We start from the raw sequence: 13,573 nt of genomic DNA, 5'->3' as shown, positions 1-13,573 counted from the left end.
TCCGAGCGCAGCCCCCGGCTCGCTCCCCGCGCGCCGCCCCCGAGAGTGCCCAGCGCCCGGCCCCTCGACCCCGCGTCAGCGCCCACTCACCGGCTCGCTGGGCCGCGCAGTCGCCGCGGGCGGGCAGTCAGGACTCACGGCGCGCACGCCGCGCGGGGCCTGTGTACACACGTGACCGCCGTCGCCCCGCCCCCGGCGTGGCCCCGCCCCGCGCGGCCCGGGACCGCTGGCCGGGCGGCTGGGCCCTCCCGCGACCTGGGGTCAGCCGAGCGGACGCGGGCCCGGGCGGTCCGGGTGCGCCGGGCCTGGGACTGAGCGCGGGCAGCCCCGCCCCGCAGCCCGTGGCCTGCGCCTGGCGAGCACCTGCTGGGCTTCCCGGCGTTTCCCGGCCGCGCTCCCGGGCGCAGGAGCCTCTTTGTAAACCGCTCGCCCGGGAGCCGCTCGGAGGCAGCGCATTGTTCGCCGGGCGGACCCGCCGCCGCGCGGGGCCCCGGCAGCACGTTCGGGCCCAGGGCCTGAGTGAGGACAGTTCCCTCTGAAAACCCAGGCCTGCGGGTGGCAGGACTCAACCCGGATTTGCTGCGTGGCCCGGAGTGGAAGGCGGCGGGCGGCGGCCTGGCCTGGGGGGGGCGGGGGTCAGCGGGTCGGACCCTGGCTGCGGGCGGGCCTTCCTCTCTGCGAAGCCCCTCGGCCCCGCCGCCTGTGGCTCTTGTGGCCTGACTGGCCCCTCCGCCAGCACCAGCGAGGGTGGCTGGGGCCCCTGGCCGGCAGTGGCCGCACTGGCCCCGAGGCCGAGACCAGGCCCGTGCGGATGGCGTGCAGGCAGGAGGACTGTCCTCGCCCTCAGGACCGCCTCTCAGGGCAGATACCCCCATCGTCCCTCCCATCGGAGACCCACTCACATAGCCACCGTCTTCCTACGGACCACTAACAAGAAGACGCTATCGATTACACGCAGCCCCTGGTTCTAGGGAGGTTAAGTGAGAGGCCGCGTGTGTGGCATCAATGAGATAGCGCCCTCCTCACTGTTCCAATGACCTTGAGCCTCAGAAACGTCGAGCAACTTGCCCCAGGTCACAGAGCAGGTAGCGAGCGAGGTTTGAACCAGGGGGTCTTGGCTCTCTAGGTCAGGGCCTCCTGGCAACGCGCCTGGATCACAGCGCTGTCTCCTGTGCGAAGGGCCTCCAGTTAGAGGTTCCGGATGCCAGGCCGCCGAGCCCTGCCCACGGCGTGTCCTGTGGGCACAGCCACTCAGCCCTCAGGGCTCCCCGGCCGGACCCCCTGGTCTGCACAGGGAGACGGCAGGGTCTGTGTGTCCGCCAGGCGTGCAGATCTGCCCCCGAGCGCTGCAGCGCGTCCCTGCTGCTGGCCGCCCGCCTGCTCGGGCAGCTCCTGTGAGACCCGATGACTTTGGGGACAGTTCCACGGACTGGGCTGTGGGAGGCCCGTGAAGCTGAACCTGATTCTGGGGTTCGAGAAGCAATCGGTCTGGTGTTGGTTTTTTAAAACCACGTGGAGCCGGCGTCCCCTGCCTTGCTGGGGACGGGTGCAGCCGGCGTCCCCTGCCTTGCTGGGGAGGGGTGCCCTCATTGTGCGCCAAGCTCTGCAGTGAGAAGGGAGACTCCGCCTGGATTGTGGGAGCGTCGCAGCCACCGTGCTCACCACAGTCTGGAGGCGGGCGCCTTCCTGTCTGTCCCAGAAGCACTGATGGCTCGCGGACCCACCCCGTGGGGACTGGGAGGGCTGCCTCTGAGGGCCTGAGGGTGCCCTGGCTGGAAGGCAGGCAGGTGTCCTGAAGGGGCCCCTTGCAGTCCGAGGTGCTTGCCTGCGGATTGGGTCCTGTGTGGCATGCGGATCAGGGACGAGGAAGCTGACGGATGAGTTCTCTGAGTGTGGTTTGACCTCTGTGCCCCAGTAAGGTGTGAACTTTGATAAGAAAGTGTGGAGGGAGGGCTGTAACAGACAGAGGCCCTACGCGGGCGGTCAGCCCCAGGCTGGGCTGTGTTCCTGCGTGGTCACAGCAGGTCAGCGCTTTGTTGTGCAGCCGCCTCCCCTGCTGTCCCTCTGCACCGTCCCCCCCTTTCCAGTGCCGTCCCCCTGGCCCTGCCAGCACTGCTCTGTCCTCTGGGGAAGCAGATCGTCCGTTAGTCACACAGGGAGGGCCCGGGCTGGGTCTCAGCCTGTGTCCTGAGCACGTGGCCTCATGTGAGACCTGGTGGCAGGTTCTAGCTGGGCCAGCAGAGCTGCCTCCGGGGCCGTGTGGCTGGCACACTGGTGGCAGGTTCTAGCTGGGCCAGCAGAGCTGCCTCCGGGGCTGTGTGGCCAGCAGCGGCGACATCTGCCTGCCTGCTGACCTCTCCCCTCGGGCCACGGTGCTGGTCGTGGAAGCTCATTCTCATGGCCTCTGGGAAAGGTTGGCGGCGACTTGCTGCTTCCAGAACGCCAGCCACCAGGCTGCGCTCACCTCAGGGCCCGCAGGTCCCCAGCCACCCTGGCTCTTCTGCCTCGGGCCTCTGCACCTCCCAGGACCTGGGTGGCAGCCGTTCCCTCATTCTGGACACCTCTCTCCCAAACAGCCTGGCTGTGCCCTTACCTCGTCTCTACTCAGGTGTCACCTTCCTGGCACCGTTTTCCTTGACCTCCATCCTCCCACAACCATTCTAAATTACAAAACGCAAATAACCCTGCTCTCTGTCTGACCTGCCTGGGTTTCTCCCAATACTGCAGCCTCCTACGGTCATCTCGCTGCCTCCTTGCTGCCGCAGTGTCTCCGCCCGCAGGCTGCCATGACCGAGCCTCACATCATGGAGGCTGGCCCAGTGCCAAGGCACCAGCGGGTCCCAGTCCACTGAGGGCCCTTCCTGGTTCCTAGGCAGCCGTCTGCTCGCTGTGTCCTCCCCGGTGGCAGGGGCCTCCGCTTACAGGGCGCTCATCCCATCTAGGAGGCCCTCGTGACCTGATCGCCCCACCTCCTGACTGTCACATTAGGGGTTCGGCAATGCGTACGGGTCCCCGTCATGTACCCACTCTTCCTGCCCAGGAGCTGCTGAGAGAATGTGCAGTGTGTGGGTTCTAGGGTCTCAGTTCTCCTGGGGTGGACCAGTGCTGCCTCCAGGTTCACGCCTCTCGGTCACGCCACCAGCTGTGTGAGGTCCCATTCCCGTGGGGCCCTGTACTGAACCCCCGGGCTGCAGTGGGTGGCCAGTGGGTGGTGTGTGGCCTGCAGGCTGGTCCCAGGTCAGAGGGAAACACCGCATCTGGCGTAGGCAGACCTGGCGCACCCACTCTGAGCCTCGATTTCCTCCTCTGTAAAGTGTGGGTGACGGGGTGGCTGGGAGCGTGAGGGAAAGCCTGCTGAGCCGTGTCCGCATGTGTGTCCTCAGCCAGCACCTCTGGCCTGTGCACCCTGGGGCCCAGGGCTGGCCGCGGAAGGCAGCGGTCAGCGCGCAGACCCAGAGCAGACTTCACTCCATGAACCAGCGACCTCAGAAACAACAGCGCTTCCCAGTCTCGACCTCGTCTGTACAGTGGGGGCATGGTGCCCGCATCCCAGGGATTAATCAGGAAGCTGTGAGCTGGCCCAGCACGGGGACCACTGTGACCGGGCCCACCCTACCCTCGCAGCCATCCAGCTCTGGTCAGGCCTCGGCAGCCCCTGGCCTTCCTGCCCCCACCCCTCCCCCGCCCCCGCCAGGGTTGAGCAAGCCTCTGTGGATTTCTGTCAGTAGCGGGAAAAACACAAAAAGACGCTGTCTTGGCTCCAAACCTTGGAGATCCTTATCGGGCCGGGAAGTTGGAACACCCAGACCCAAAGCAGGAAGCCCACACCCACTGGAGCGGGAAGAAAGGGCCCCGCGAGCGCCCTCAGCAGCGCCCGTGCGGGGCCTCCTGCAGCCCCTGGCCCGACCTCTGCCCGGGGCGGGTGACAGGCCCGCCAGGCTCCTGGCTGCTGGAGTGCGGTCATCCTGGGTCATAGATGGATGTGCAGCCTCAGGGGAGGGCACGCAGGCTCTGGGAGAGGGAGAAGCTGTGCCCGTGGCGGGAAGGAGGTGTGACTCACCCGTGGGTGCCCGGAGCCCTCCCTGAGGCCTGTTGCTGGGCAGCGTCAGTGCAGTGAACGCCCCCTGTCCCCGTGGGGCTCACGGTCCGGGGCACCGGACATCAGCCTGAACTCTGAGGGCTGTGTCGCTGCTCGGGGGCGGGGCGTGCGGGGACCATGGTACTGGAGGCTGCTCAGTAGGTGACGCAGAGAAGGGGCCCTGCAGCTGCGGGTGGATGGCCCGGGGTCTGAAGTGAGGAGGGTGAGTTGTGAGCTCTGGGCAGAGGGAAGAGGAGCCCGTGCCAAGGCCCTGGGCGGAGACTGCGGGCCGGGTTCTGGGAACCTCGGGCCCTTTGCTGCAGGCGTGCACTTGCGGGATGGGGTGTCCATATGTGCAGAAGGGTGGGAGCGACGGGGGGAGGGGGGCGCGAAGGCACTGCACCGGTTGCATTTCCGGTCTCCGGTCTCCGGTGTGGGGAGCTGCCAGGGAGAGTTGGAAGCAGGGCCTGCCCACCCCCCACCCCGGCTGCGTCTGCCACTTTGAGGCCGAGCTGCGGACCAAGAAGTGGCCCCAGGCCCCCGTCGCCTCCGAACCACCTCGTTAGTGAGGGAGCCCGCGGGTGGGGGTGGGCCCGTGCCCGTCACCCTTCCTGCCCGGCCTCCGCACCCGCCCGGGTCTGGGAGCCCGCGCCCACGTGCGGCGATCTGGCTCCTCCCACCGCCGGAGCCACGCCCACACGCCAGCGCGTGCGCACTGGCGTCGCCGTCCAGCCGGCTGGATCTGGTTCCAGCCGCGCAGGGGCGGCCTGACATGCGCAGTGCGCCGGGCGAGGCGGGGCGCGCGGGCCGGGCTGACCCGACGGCCTGGGACGCGGAGGTCAGTGCGCCGAGCCGGGGAGCCGGGGAGCCGGGGAGCCGGGAGCCGAGCCCGGGGCGGGGTCCGGCCTGCGCGTGCGCTCGGGGGGGGGCTGTGGGTCCCGTTCGGGGGACACCCCTGCGCCGGCCTCCGCCCTGGAGACCCCGGACCCCGGCAGATCCTCGGCGTCACCAGGAGGGCGTGGCGCCTCCCACGGGGTCACGGCCGGCGCCCCGCCTCATCCCGGCTTTCCGTCCCCGCGTCCCGACGGGAGGGGGCTCTGGGCCGGGAGGATCTCGGGATGCGGGCGCCGCGGGGTCCCGACCCCCGGTGGGTGTGACCCAGGCGCCCCCTCCGCTCCCGGAGCCGCCTGAGGTCGCGGTGAGGCTGTGGGCGCCCCGGGAGCCCGAGCCCCGGCACCGGGAACACCCGTGTTTGCAGCAAAATTCCCACGAGGGTGTTTGCCGTTTTGCTCGTGGATTATTTGGCCGCGACTTGCTACTCAGCAGCGCGGGCGGCTTTGGAAAACGTGTTGTGCGCGCAGGGTTCTTGCGAAGCGAGCAAAACCTACCCCGCAAACGATTGTGAAAATGACACCCAACAATGAATGACGTGCAGGTAACGATGTTCTCTGAATGAAGCATTTGTTCTGGTTTTGCTGTTTCTTGATCTTGGAGCCAGTACCGAGTTTGGGTTTGGGCCCTGCTCGGGGCTGCGGGACTCTGATGGTGGGGGGGGGGCGAGCTGGGAGCTGGTCCGGTGTTCGCTGCGCCCCCGGCCGGGCCATGGCATTTCCCCTTCCAACTCGGGGCGCAGAAGCCACTGGGGGCGCAGGGCAGGACGGAACCTATTTGAAAATATGTGCAAACTTGCTTTTCCTTTGAGGGGCCGGCCGCCGGGGAGCCGCAGCCTCGCCAGGTGCGGGGAGAGGTGTCTTCGGCTCCGGGGTGATTGTCGTGTGAATGGCAGGTGGGCACTGCCCAGCCAGCTGACGGATGTGGCTTCGGTGCGTTTGCAGGTCCTGTGCCTGGTGCCCGTCGGCTCCGCGCTGGCCGGCCCTCCCCTGCCAGAGCCGCGGAGTCCGGACAGTCCCAGACACCACGTGTTTCCACAGGTGGAAGGAGGCGGATTTGAACTTCAGCCGGAAGGCGGTGGCCTGGCTGGGACCTGCAGTGCAGCAGCCTCTGCTCCCGGAAGCGTGGCGCCTCCGTGACCTTTGCCTGCGAAGTTCCACCCCAGGCTGGACCGTGCGGGGTGCAGCGGGTCCCACGCTGCCTCGCCTGCTGGTGATGAAGGGAACAGGGACATTGTAAACCGTCCCACCCCGTCCGCGTGCCTCACGGCCGTATGGGTGACGTCAGCCCACAGGCCTCGCTGAGATTCCAGGGAACACTGGGGACCTGTGGCCCTTAGGATCTTGGAGCCACAAGGCTCAGCTCGGTCCCTGCCTCTGCCGAGCAGTTAGCCACTCCGAGGGTGGCAGTGCCAGGCCTGTGTGAGCTGCGAGGTGCTGCGGGCGCCCTGGCCCAGGGCAGGTCCTTGGCGTTCTGCGTCCCGTGTCTGGGCTGCGGGACAGGACTCTTCCTGGGACTCCTGGTCCCAGAGGCCTGAAAGGCTGGACATGAAGGAGCAGCTTCCTGCGCAGGCTCGGCCCAGGGCGGCCGCCTCACACAGATCCCCTAAGAAGAGACCCTCGGCTCCTGGGAAGCAGGGAGGGTCTCTGGGAACGGAGCCGGAGCCACCGCCAGTGCTCAGCGGGTCCTGAGGCCTCATACCCGCTCCTCCGGGCGGCTGGACGCCTTCCTGCTGCGATGCCCCAGGTGTTCTGTGATCTCATCTGAGCCCCGGCCAGGCCCAGAGGAACGTCTCTGCAGGCACCGTCATGGACCAGCCCGGGGCGCTGCGCCAAGGCCAGCGGTCCTCACTCCTGCCCAACACCCCTGCCCTGCGGCTCCCCACTGCCCGGCCCTTCTCCCAGAGCTCAGGCAGAGCCTCAGCCACAGCTCAGCGTGTCCACATGTTGTGCCTCCGCCCCCACCTGGAGCTTCACACCTGTCCCCTGAGGCACCAGGCCAGCTGTGCCCTGGACCACTGCCCGGTGCTCTGGAGGCTGGGATTCCCGGCTCCACATTGGACCGGAACTGCTTCCGGCCCTGAGCCCTTGGGGGTGCTGCCGAGTGTCCTAACTGGTGGGAGGGGCGCTTAGAATTCCCGCCCGCCCGTCAGGCCTGAGCCCTGCGGAGGGGGCTGTGGGCTGGCGCATCCCTGAGGTGTGCCCAGTGGGATCCCTCTCCCAGAGGCCCAGCCCCGTGCCTCCCCTCTTCCCATCCGTCTGCCCCAGGGGAGGGCCCTCCTGGGACGGGGACTGGATGGGCTGTGCCTGAGTGAAATGGTGAACGCGTGAACGGTGAACGTGCACTCACGGGAAATCACACCTTCCTTCCTATCGGAGACCTTGTCTCCAGAACCCAGTCGGACCTTGTGAAAAGCGGTCCTCAGGGCATAGCAGGTCTGCCTCCTGCCAGGCCGTTCCTCGGGGCTGGCGGCTCCCGGCCCTTGTCCTGCAGGCCTGGGGGTAGGAGGAGGGTTGAACCGGCCTCCTTAGCAGACCGCCTGGCCTCGTGGTGCGGGCCGCGTGGACCACGCTGCAGCTCTCCGGGGGCTGAGAAGCTGGCCCAGGCCTGGGTGCAGCTTTGGGACCTTGAACAGGTGTGGGGGAGGGTCCTCCCCGCCTGGCTTTGTGCCAGGGCTGTGATCCCAGTGCCTGTTGACATTAGCAGACCTGCTTCATTCTCGGGTGTTGTCACGGCTCTCCCTGCAGCTGCTGGTTGTCGGTAATAACGAAGCCCAGGTGCTCCTGGAATTCAGCCTGGCTACTAAAGGTGCTGTGGCCGCCCGTCTCCCAAAAGCCGGGTGTCCAGCTCATGGGGTGTTTATTGCTTGCAGCCTACGGAGGGCAGAGCCGTGCTGTGCGCCTGGGAGAGGCTCTGGCCGGGTGTGTGGCCTTTGTCCTGTCGCGTCTCTGATAAGGGCCAGTGTGCCCGCACCACAGAGCTGAGGCCAGTCGATTCCAAACTCCTCCCGCCAGGATGTCGGGGGGCAGGGCCCACTGTCGGCCAGGGCCGCAGTCAGAGCACTGGCCTGTCCTGCACGGACGGGGTTCCAGCTGCCACCTGTGCCGTGACCTGGACAAGACCTTCCTCCTCGGTCCTGTCACTGGGCTGAGGAAGGAGGCCAGATTCTGGGGTCCTGCCCTTTCCCAGGGCTTCGTGCAGTGTCAGAGCCAGGGCTTGGGGGCCTGGGTTCTGGTTGGGGTTCTATTCTTTGCCCCGTCTCACAAATTCAGGGAGCTTGAACCTGGATAAGAAAAAAATAAGTGTTTTCTCCATCTCTGGCCCCAGCGGAGCCTTCCCTCACGGTGGGTGCTGGGGGGCCTGTGCGGGCGGGACGTCAGGGCTGCCTGCACGCAGCTCCCCGGGGGCTGGTTACCGGTGGCACTAAGCCTGGTGGTCTTCCTCATACTCGGGGACCTTTCCGTTTGTGCCTGTGAGTCCCGTGGACTGGTTCGTGCACTGAACACCTGAGTCGGGCCCGCAGGCCCCACCACACTCACGGGAGCACCATCGAGACGCGAGCCTCCTCTCCGGGAGGCCTCCCTGCACAGCGTGGACCTGGATCGGGCAGCCGCTCTCCCTGTCCTCCAGGAGCTCACCTGCGTCCGGCCGTGAGCTCCTCGGGGCCAGAGCCCGCGTCTGCCTCCGTGCCAGCGCCAGCCCAGGACCCCGAGGGCAAGGGCCCACCCCACACAGCCTGCCTGCCCACCTGCGCAGGGCCCACCGACGCTCCAGGGCATTTATGTGGCTCATCCCAGCGCAGCCTCCTCAGCTGCTGACGTGCAGATCCTCGGAAGTGACTTCCGTTCTGATCAGGGTATTGCCAGCCGGTGGAGGGAGAGCTTCCCCGCTCCCTCTGCAGCCCCAAGGAGGTAACTCGGGGCCACTCACGGGGGTTTAGGCAGATGTTTCCGCGGGGTGGGGCGGCTGGGGAATTGGCCTTTAGGGACGTACAGTCTGAGTCTGTGTCCTCAGCTGACAAAGCTGCTGAGCGTGACTGTGTTGTCTGGACTTTGGGGGGCGGGGGGGGCCTGGCGGTGGCCTTGGCTCTGGTTTGGAGGTTAAGTTAGCACCAGGGACGCGGCACAGGGCACAGGGTGCGTCGAGTTATCCTGTGTAAAAGGCTAAGTGACCGGCCGTACGTATGTCCGACCACCGGGCCGGTACATAGGACATGCACTGGCAATTTAAAAATGAACGTTGACTTGCGCACATGCGATACATATAAGCTCTCGGAATGGGTATTAGTGAAATCCCCTGTGAAATGATTTGTAACGGATCCATTATTGAAGCTACCTTTGCAAATAGCATATCTATAGATAATATTTTTAAAAATCTAAATGTGCGATTCTTTGTCCTAAAAATGAGCGTGTTCATAAATTAAATGAAGAAATTTTGGATATACTCGGTGGAGATTTTCACACCTAGTTGAGTGATGATTCCATCGATTCAATGGATGATGCTGAAAAGGAAAATTTTCCCATCGAATTTCTTAATAGTATTATTCCTTCGGGAATGCATGTCATAAGTTAAAATTGAAAGTAGACACACTCATCATGCTACTGAGAAATCTTAATAGTAAATGGGGTCTTTGTAATGGCACTAGATTTATTATCAAAAGGTTGCGACCTAACATAATCGAAGCTGAAGTATTAACAGGATCTGCAGAAGGAGAGGTTCTGATTCCAAGAATTGATTTGTCCCCATCTGACACTGGCCTCTCATTTAAATTAATTCGAAGACAGTTTCCCGTGATGCCAGCATTTGCGATGACAATAAATCACAAGGACAAACTAGACAGACTAGGAATATTCCTACCTGAACCTGCTTTCACACATGGTCAGTTACATGTTGCTTTCTCTCCAGTCGAAGAGTGTGTGACATTCACGTTAAAGTTGTAAATACCTGATCACAAGGGAAATTAGTCAAGCACTCTGAAAGTGTTTTTACTCTTAATGTGGTATACAGGGAGATATTAGAATAAGTTTAATAAATGTATCAGTCATTGTTTTTATCAATGTTTTTATATCATTTTTGTTTTTATATCATGTTTTTTGTTTTTATGTCATATCTTTGTTGTTATATCATGTTATTGCTTATTAATCAACTTATATATTTTCAGATACATTTTACTAATTTCCTTTCATCTCTGACACTCCTACTACAGAGAAAGGGCGAATAGCGATATTAAAATATTTCTTCTAATTAATTTCCTGTCAGTGTGCACGAATCCATGCACCAGCCACTAGTTTCAAAATAAAAGGCTTCTTTCAAAATTGTGGGAAACACTCATTGGTTTTAGCAGAGGGAAAAGGCAATGTGCTGCCGTGCGTTACCCTTTCATTTTTTAATCGTTGGGGTAATAAGTCCAGTGGAAGTTTAGGCTCTGACCCTGCGCAGGTGGGGACGTGGCTTCCCCTGGGGAAGGAGGGGGCTCCTCGGGGACAGCGGTTCTGGGACCCGCCTCCGTCCGTCCCTGAGCTCCGGGCTCTGCAGGGCCGGGCTGGCTCGGCTTGTGGACAGGTGCTGTGGTTGGGGCCCACTCGGCCTCAGGGGCCTCTGGCGCAGCTCCAGCCGCGGCTGCCCTTTGGGACTGTCCACCTCCGCAAACAGGCTGAGCCAGCAGCTGCCTCTCCCAGCCCAGGCCTCCCGCCCCCCCTGTGGCCGCTCGAGAGCAGCGTCACTTTCAGTGCACACTTCCCTCACCCACTGGGGCTGGGGGGTGGGAGGGGGCGGAGGTGCTCCCCTGAGGAAGCCCAGGCCAGCCCATCCGGGCCTCTGCTGTGATCGTGCTGGGTGGCTGCACCCCCCCCTCCCAGCCAGCGGCCTCCACATCCCAGGCCGTGTGAGCTCTGGGGTCAGAGCAGCGACACCACCCAAGTCCCGCTCCCTGGGCCTCACCCCAGGCCCTGTCAGCAGCTCGCCGGCAGCCACTTTCTGATGAAGGAGCGGACGCCAGGCACCGCCTGCCGGGCAGGTGGTGGGAGGCGCCTGGTAAAGCTGGGCTCTGCGGCTGGTGCCAGGCTTCTGGGCGCAGAGTGGTGTCCGGTGCCGGTCAGCCCCTCTGTGCCCTCCCCGCCCTCGCTCCTGGGAGCGCCAGCTCCCTGCCTGTGCTCCCCCGGCCCCGGTGCGGTGGGCGTGTGGCTCCAGACAGCAGCCACAGTGAGGGTGTGCAGCGGTGCTCAGCCTGGGGGCCTCGGGACGGCCGGAGGCAGCAGTGGGGTCCTCGTTCGCAGTAGGGCTACGTGCTAGGGCTTCTGTCTCCTGCTGGAGTTACTTTCCTTTATTCCACATTTTGGAAAATAAATGCCCAACCCACGCAGGGAGGGTGCTCCAGCACCTGCAGAGGCAGCGGCGAGGCAGGTGCGCCCTGGATGTGGGCCCGGCTGCCTCCGGGCCGGCCCTGGGCTTCCACAGACCTCGCCCAGGAAAAGCGTGTCCCTGGCCGGACCGCCCCGAGTGTGGGGTCAGTAGCCCCCTCCAGCGGGCAGTGCGGGGTCTGGTGCCTCATCCCGGCTCTGCTGCTGGTGGCCGGGCCAGGCCTGTGCAGAGCCCACACCCTCAGCCCAGCTGCCTCGGAGGCTCCGGCTCAGGGCTCGCGTCCTGGTGCTGGCGGCCGGCGGCCGGGCGCTCTCCGTGTCCCCGCAGGCAGCTCTGCCCGCAGCCAGGCCCGGCCTCGGCCTCTCCCACTCCTTGTGGACGAAATGCTTTGTCTTCGTGCTGGACGCCTGTGGACGGGCGGGCAGGCGGTCATCCCAGCAGCCTGGGGACTGCAGTGCTCGGAGCCCCCGTCCAGCCCCCATCCAGCCCCGAGGCCCGGGTGAGCGCCAGTGCCCTGCAGCCTGTCACTCGGGCGCGTGTGTGTCTATGTGTGTGCGTGTGTGTGTGTGTGTGTGTGCGCGCGCGCGCGCGCGCGCGCTCGCTGTGGGGAGGGGAACACCCCACTGAGTGACCGTGTACTGTCTCAGGCAGGAAGCCCAGACTGGACAGTCCAGAGCCCCGGGCCATGCTCATGTCTCCAGGGGAAGCCAGGGCCCTTTGGGGGGCCCCACCCCCACAGGAAGAGCAGAGGGTCCCTAGGGCACACCTGCGCCATGGCCGCCCTCAGTCCCACCCTGCTTGGCCTAAGCAAGTGCTGGGGTCCAGTCATGGGCCACCAGACGCAGCCTGGTACCCACGTGGGGTGCACAGCCCAGCGCCCCCTCTCTGCCCCTCGCTCCACTGCACTGCCCGCGGCTGCCGACAGCTGGGTGCTGACCTGAGCCTGGTGGTCAGGCCGTTGGCCAAGAGAGCCCAGCAGCGGGTGACGCCTCGGCGGCGGGGACCGGTGCTTGTCTTGCTGCCGCCAGCCTTTCTGTGGTGCCCGCGGGCCGTGGTCATTGCCACCATCCTCTGGGACTGGGCACGCCCCTTCCACACACAGATGCCCCGAACCCCTGCTGCCCTGCCCCCCAGCCGGCGGTCTGTGTGCGCGCACGTGCGGGAGCCGGAAGGAGGCCCTGGAGGTGGCCTGTGAGCCCAGCCCAAGGCGGAGGGCGCACGGCCGCCTGTGAGGCTGCCACCCCCAGGCCCTGACGCTGGTGAATTCCACCTGGCTCAGGGAGGAGGAGGGAGGGGCTGACGGAGCTGGTTGGTTTGTTGTTTTAGAAGATTCCAGAAGGAGCGAGTGTTGTCAAGGGACTGGCGCTTTATGGGGGGCCTGGTAGGGGGCGTGGGCGTGGGGGGAGCAGAGATCGGAGGGGGCTGGAGCTCCAACTCTGCTCGGCTCTGCTCTGGGGCCGCGGTCCTGGGCCTGTCCCCTGAGGGCCCACCTGACCCAGAGTGAACAGTGTCCCGTCTTCCTGGGAGAGCGGTCGCCGCCCAGCCCCCGGTGGGGGGGCACTTGTCTGGTTGGGAGGGAGGAAGGGGGGCCCTGCCCTGTCAGAGGAGAGCCAGCCGCCCCGGCCCAGGGCAACACCAGACCCCAGAGCCAGTCTGCTCCCGCCCAGCCCTCTGCGGGGTCAGCTCTGACCGTGCTGAGCGGGCGCCCGCGGGTCTGCACCCCTGGCCTCGGGCGAGGGCGGGGTCGGGAGTGAGGTGCAGCTCCTGGAACCCTGACGGTCCCCTTCCCCTCAGGAGAGAGCGGAGAGCGCGAGCTCAGAGGCGGAGCTGTCCCCGGAGGAGAAGCGGGTCCTGGAGAGGAAGCTGAAGAAGGAACGGAAGAAAGAGGAGAGAAAGCGGCTCCGGGAGGCGGCGGCTGCGGCCCCGGCCCCAGGCCAGCCCCTGCCGGCCAAGCCCTCGGGTGCCCAGCTGGCCCTGGACTACCTCTGTGGGTGAGAGGCCGCGGGGGATGGGGGGGCTGGGCTGTACCCCAGGTCTGTGGTCTCTGGGAGGACGGGGCCGCCCGTTCTGGCCGGGGCTGCTCTGTGCTGCCCGTGAAGTGCCCCTGTCCCCGGCAGACGGCCTGTCGCTCGGCAGGTCACCTACAGCTGGGCGGCCAGCGGGGCCCCACACCCCCCAGAGGAATGGCAGGTGGACCCGGGGCACCCCCGCCTCACCCCAGGCCTCTCTCCATGTCTGTGCCCT

At 65.1% G+C, this 13,573-nt stretch overlaps 2 protein-coding genes across 8 annotated transcripts in view; one reads left to right on the top strand and one right to left on the bottom strand.

The window, feature by feature from the left end:
- The window catches only part of GPR146 (G protein-coupled receptor 146), a 10,794-nt gene extending 10,637 nt beyond the window's left edge, over positions 1-157 (bottom strand). Inside the window, exon 1 of the mRNA XM_014449299.2 lies at positions 91-157. The gene's annotated coding sequence lies outside the window, so the exon portion shown is untranslated. The remainder of the gene's footprint in view (positions 1-90) is intronic.
- CUNH7orf50 (chromosome unknown C7orf50 homolog) overlaps positions 1-13,565 on the top strand; it is a 63,092-nt gene extending 49,527 nt beyond the window's left edge. For 4 of the 7 annotated variants that reach the window (XM_023748061.1, XM_023748060.1, XM_023748062.1 and 1 more), the window contains one exon: positions 13,124-13,565. In XM_023748061.1, coding sequence (XP_023603829.1) covers positions 13,124-13,324 — 201 coding nt within the window. In that variant the 3' untranslated portion in view covers positions 13,325-13,565. Of the gene's footprint in view, positions 1-5,030; positions 5,514-5,780; positions 5,902-6,009; positions 6,182-13,123 lie in introns of those variants that run through there. The other 3 variants (XM_023748063.1, XM_014449304.2, XM_014449306.2) reach the window with 3 other exon arrangements.
- Positions 13,566-13,573: the final 8 nt, after the last annotated feature.

Source organism: Myotis lucifugus, unplaced genomic scaffold (genome assembly GCF_000147115.1).
Source record: "Myotis lucifugus unplaced genomic scaffold, Myoluc2.0 scaffold_1111, whole genome shotgun sequence".
Taxonomy (NCBI): Eukaryota; Metazoa; Chordata; class Mammalia; order Chiroptera; family Vespertilionidae; genus Myotis; species Myotis lucifugus.
Note: the sequence above shows the minus strand (reverse complement) of the source record. Positions and strands in the feature narration are given on the sequence as shown.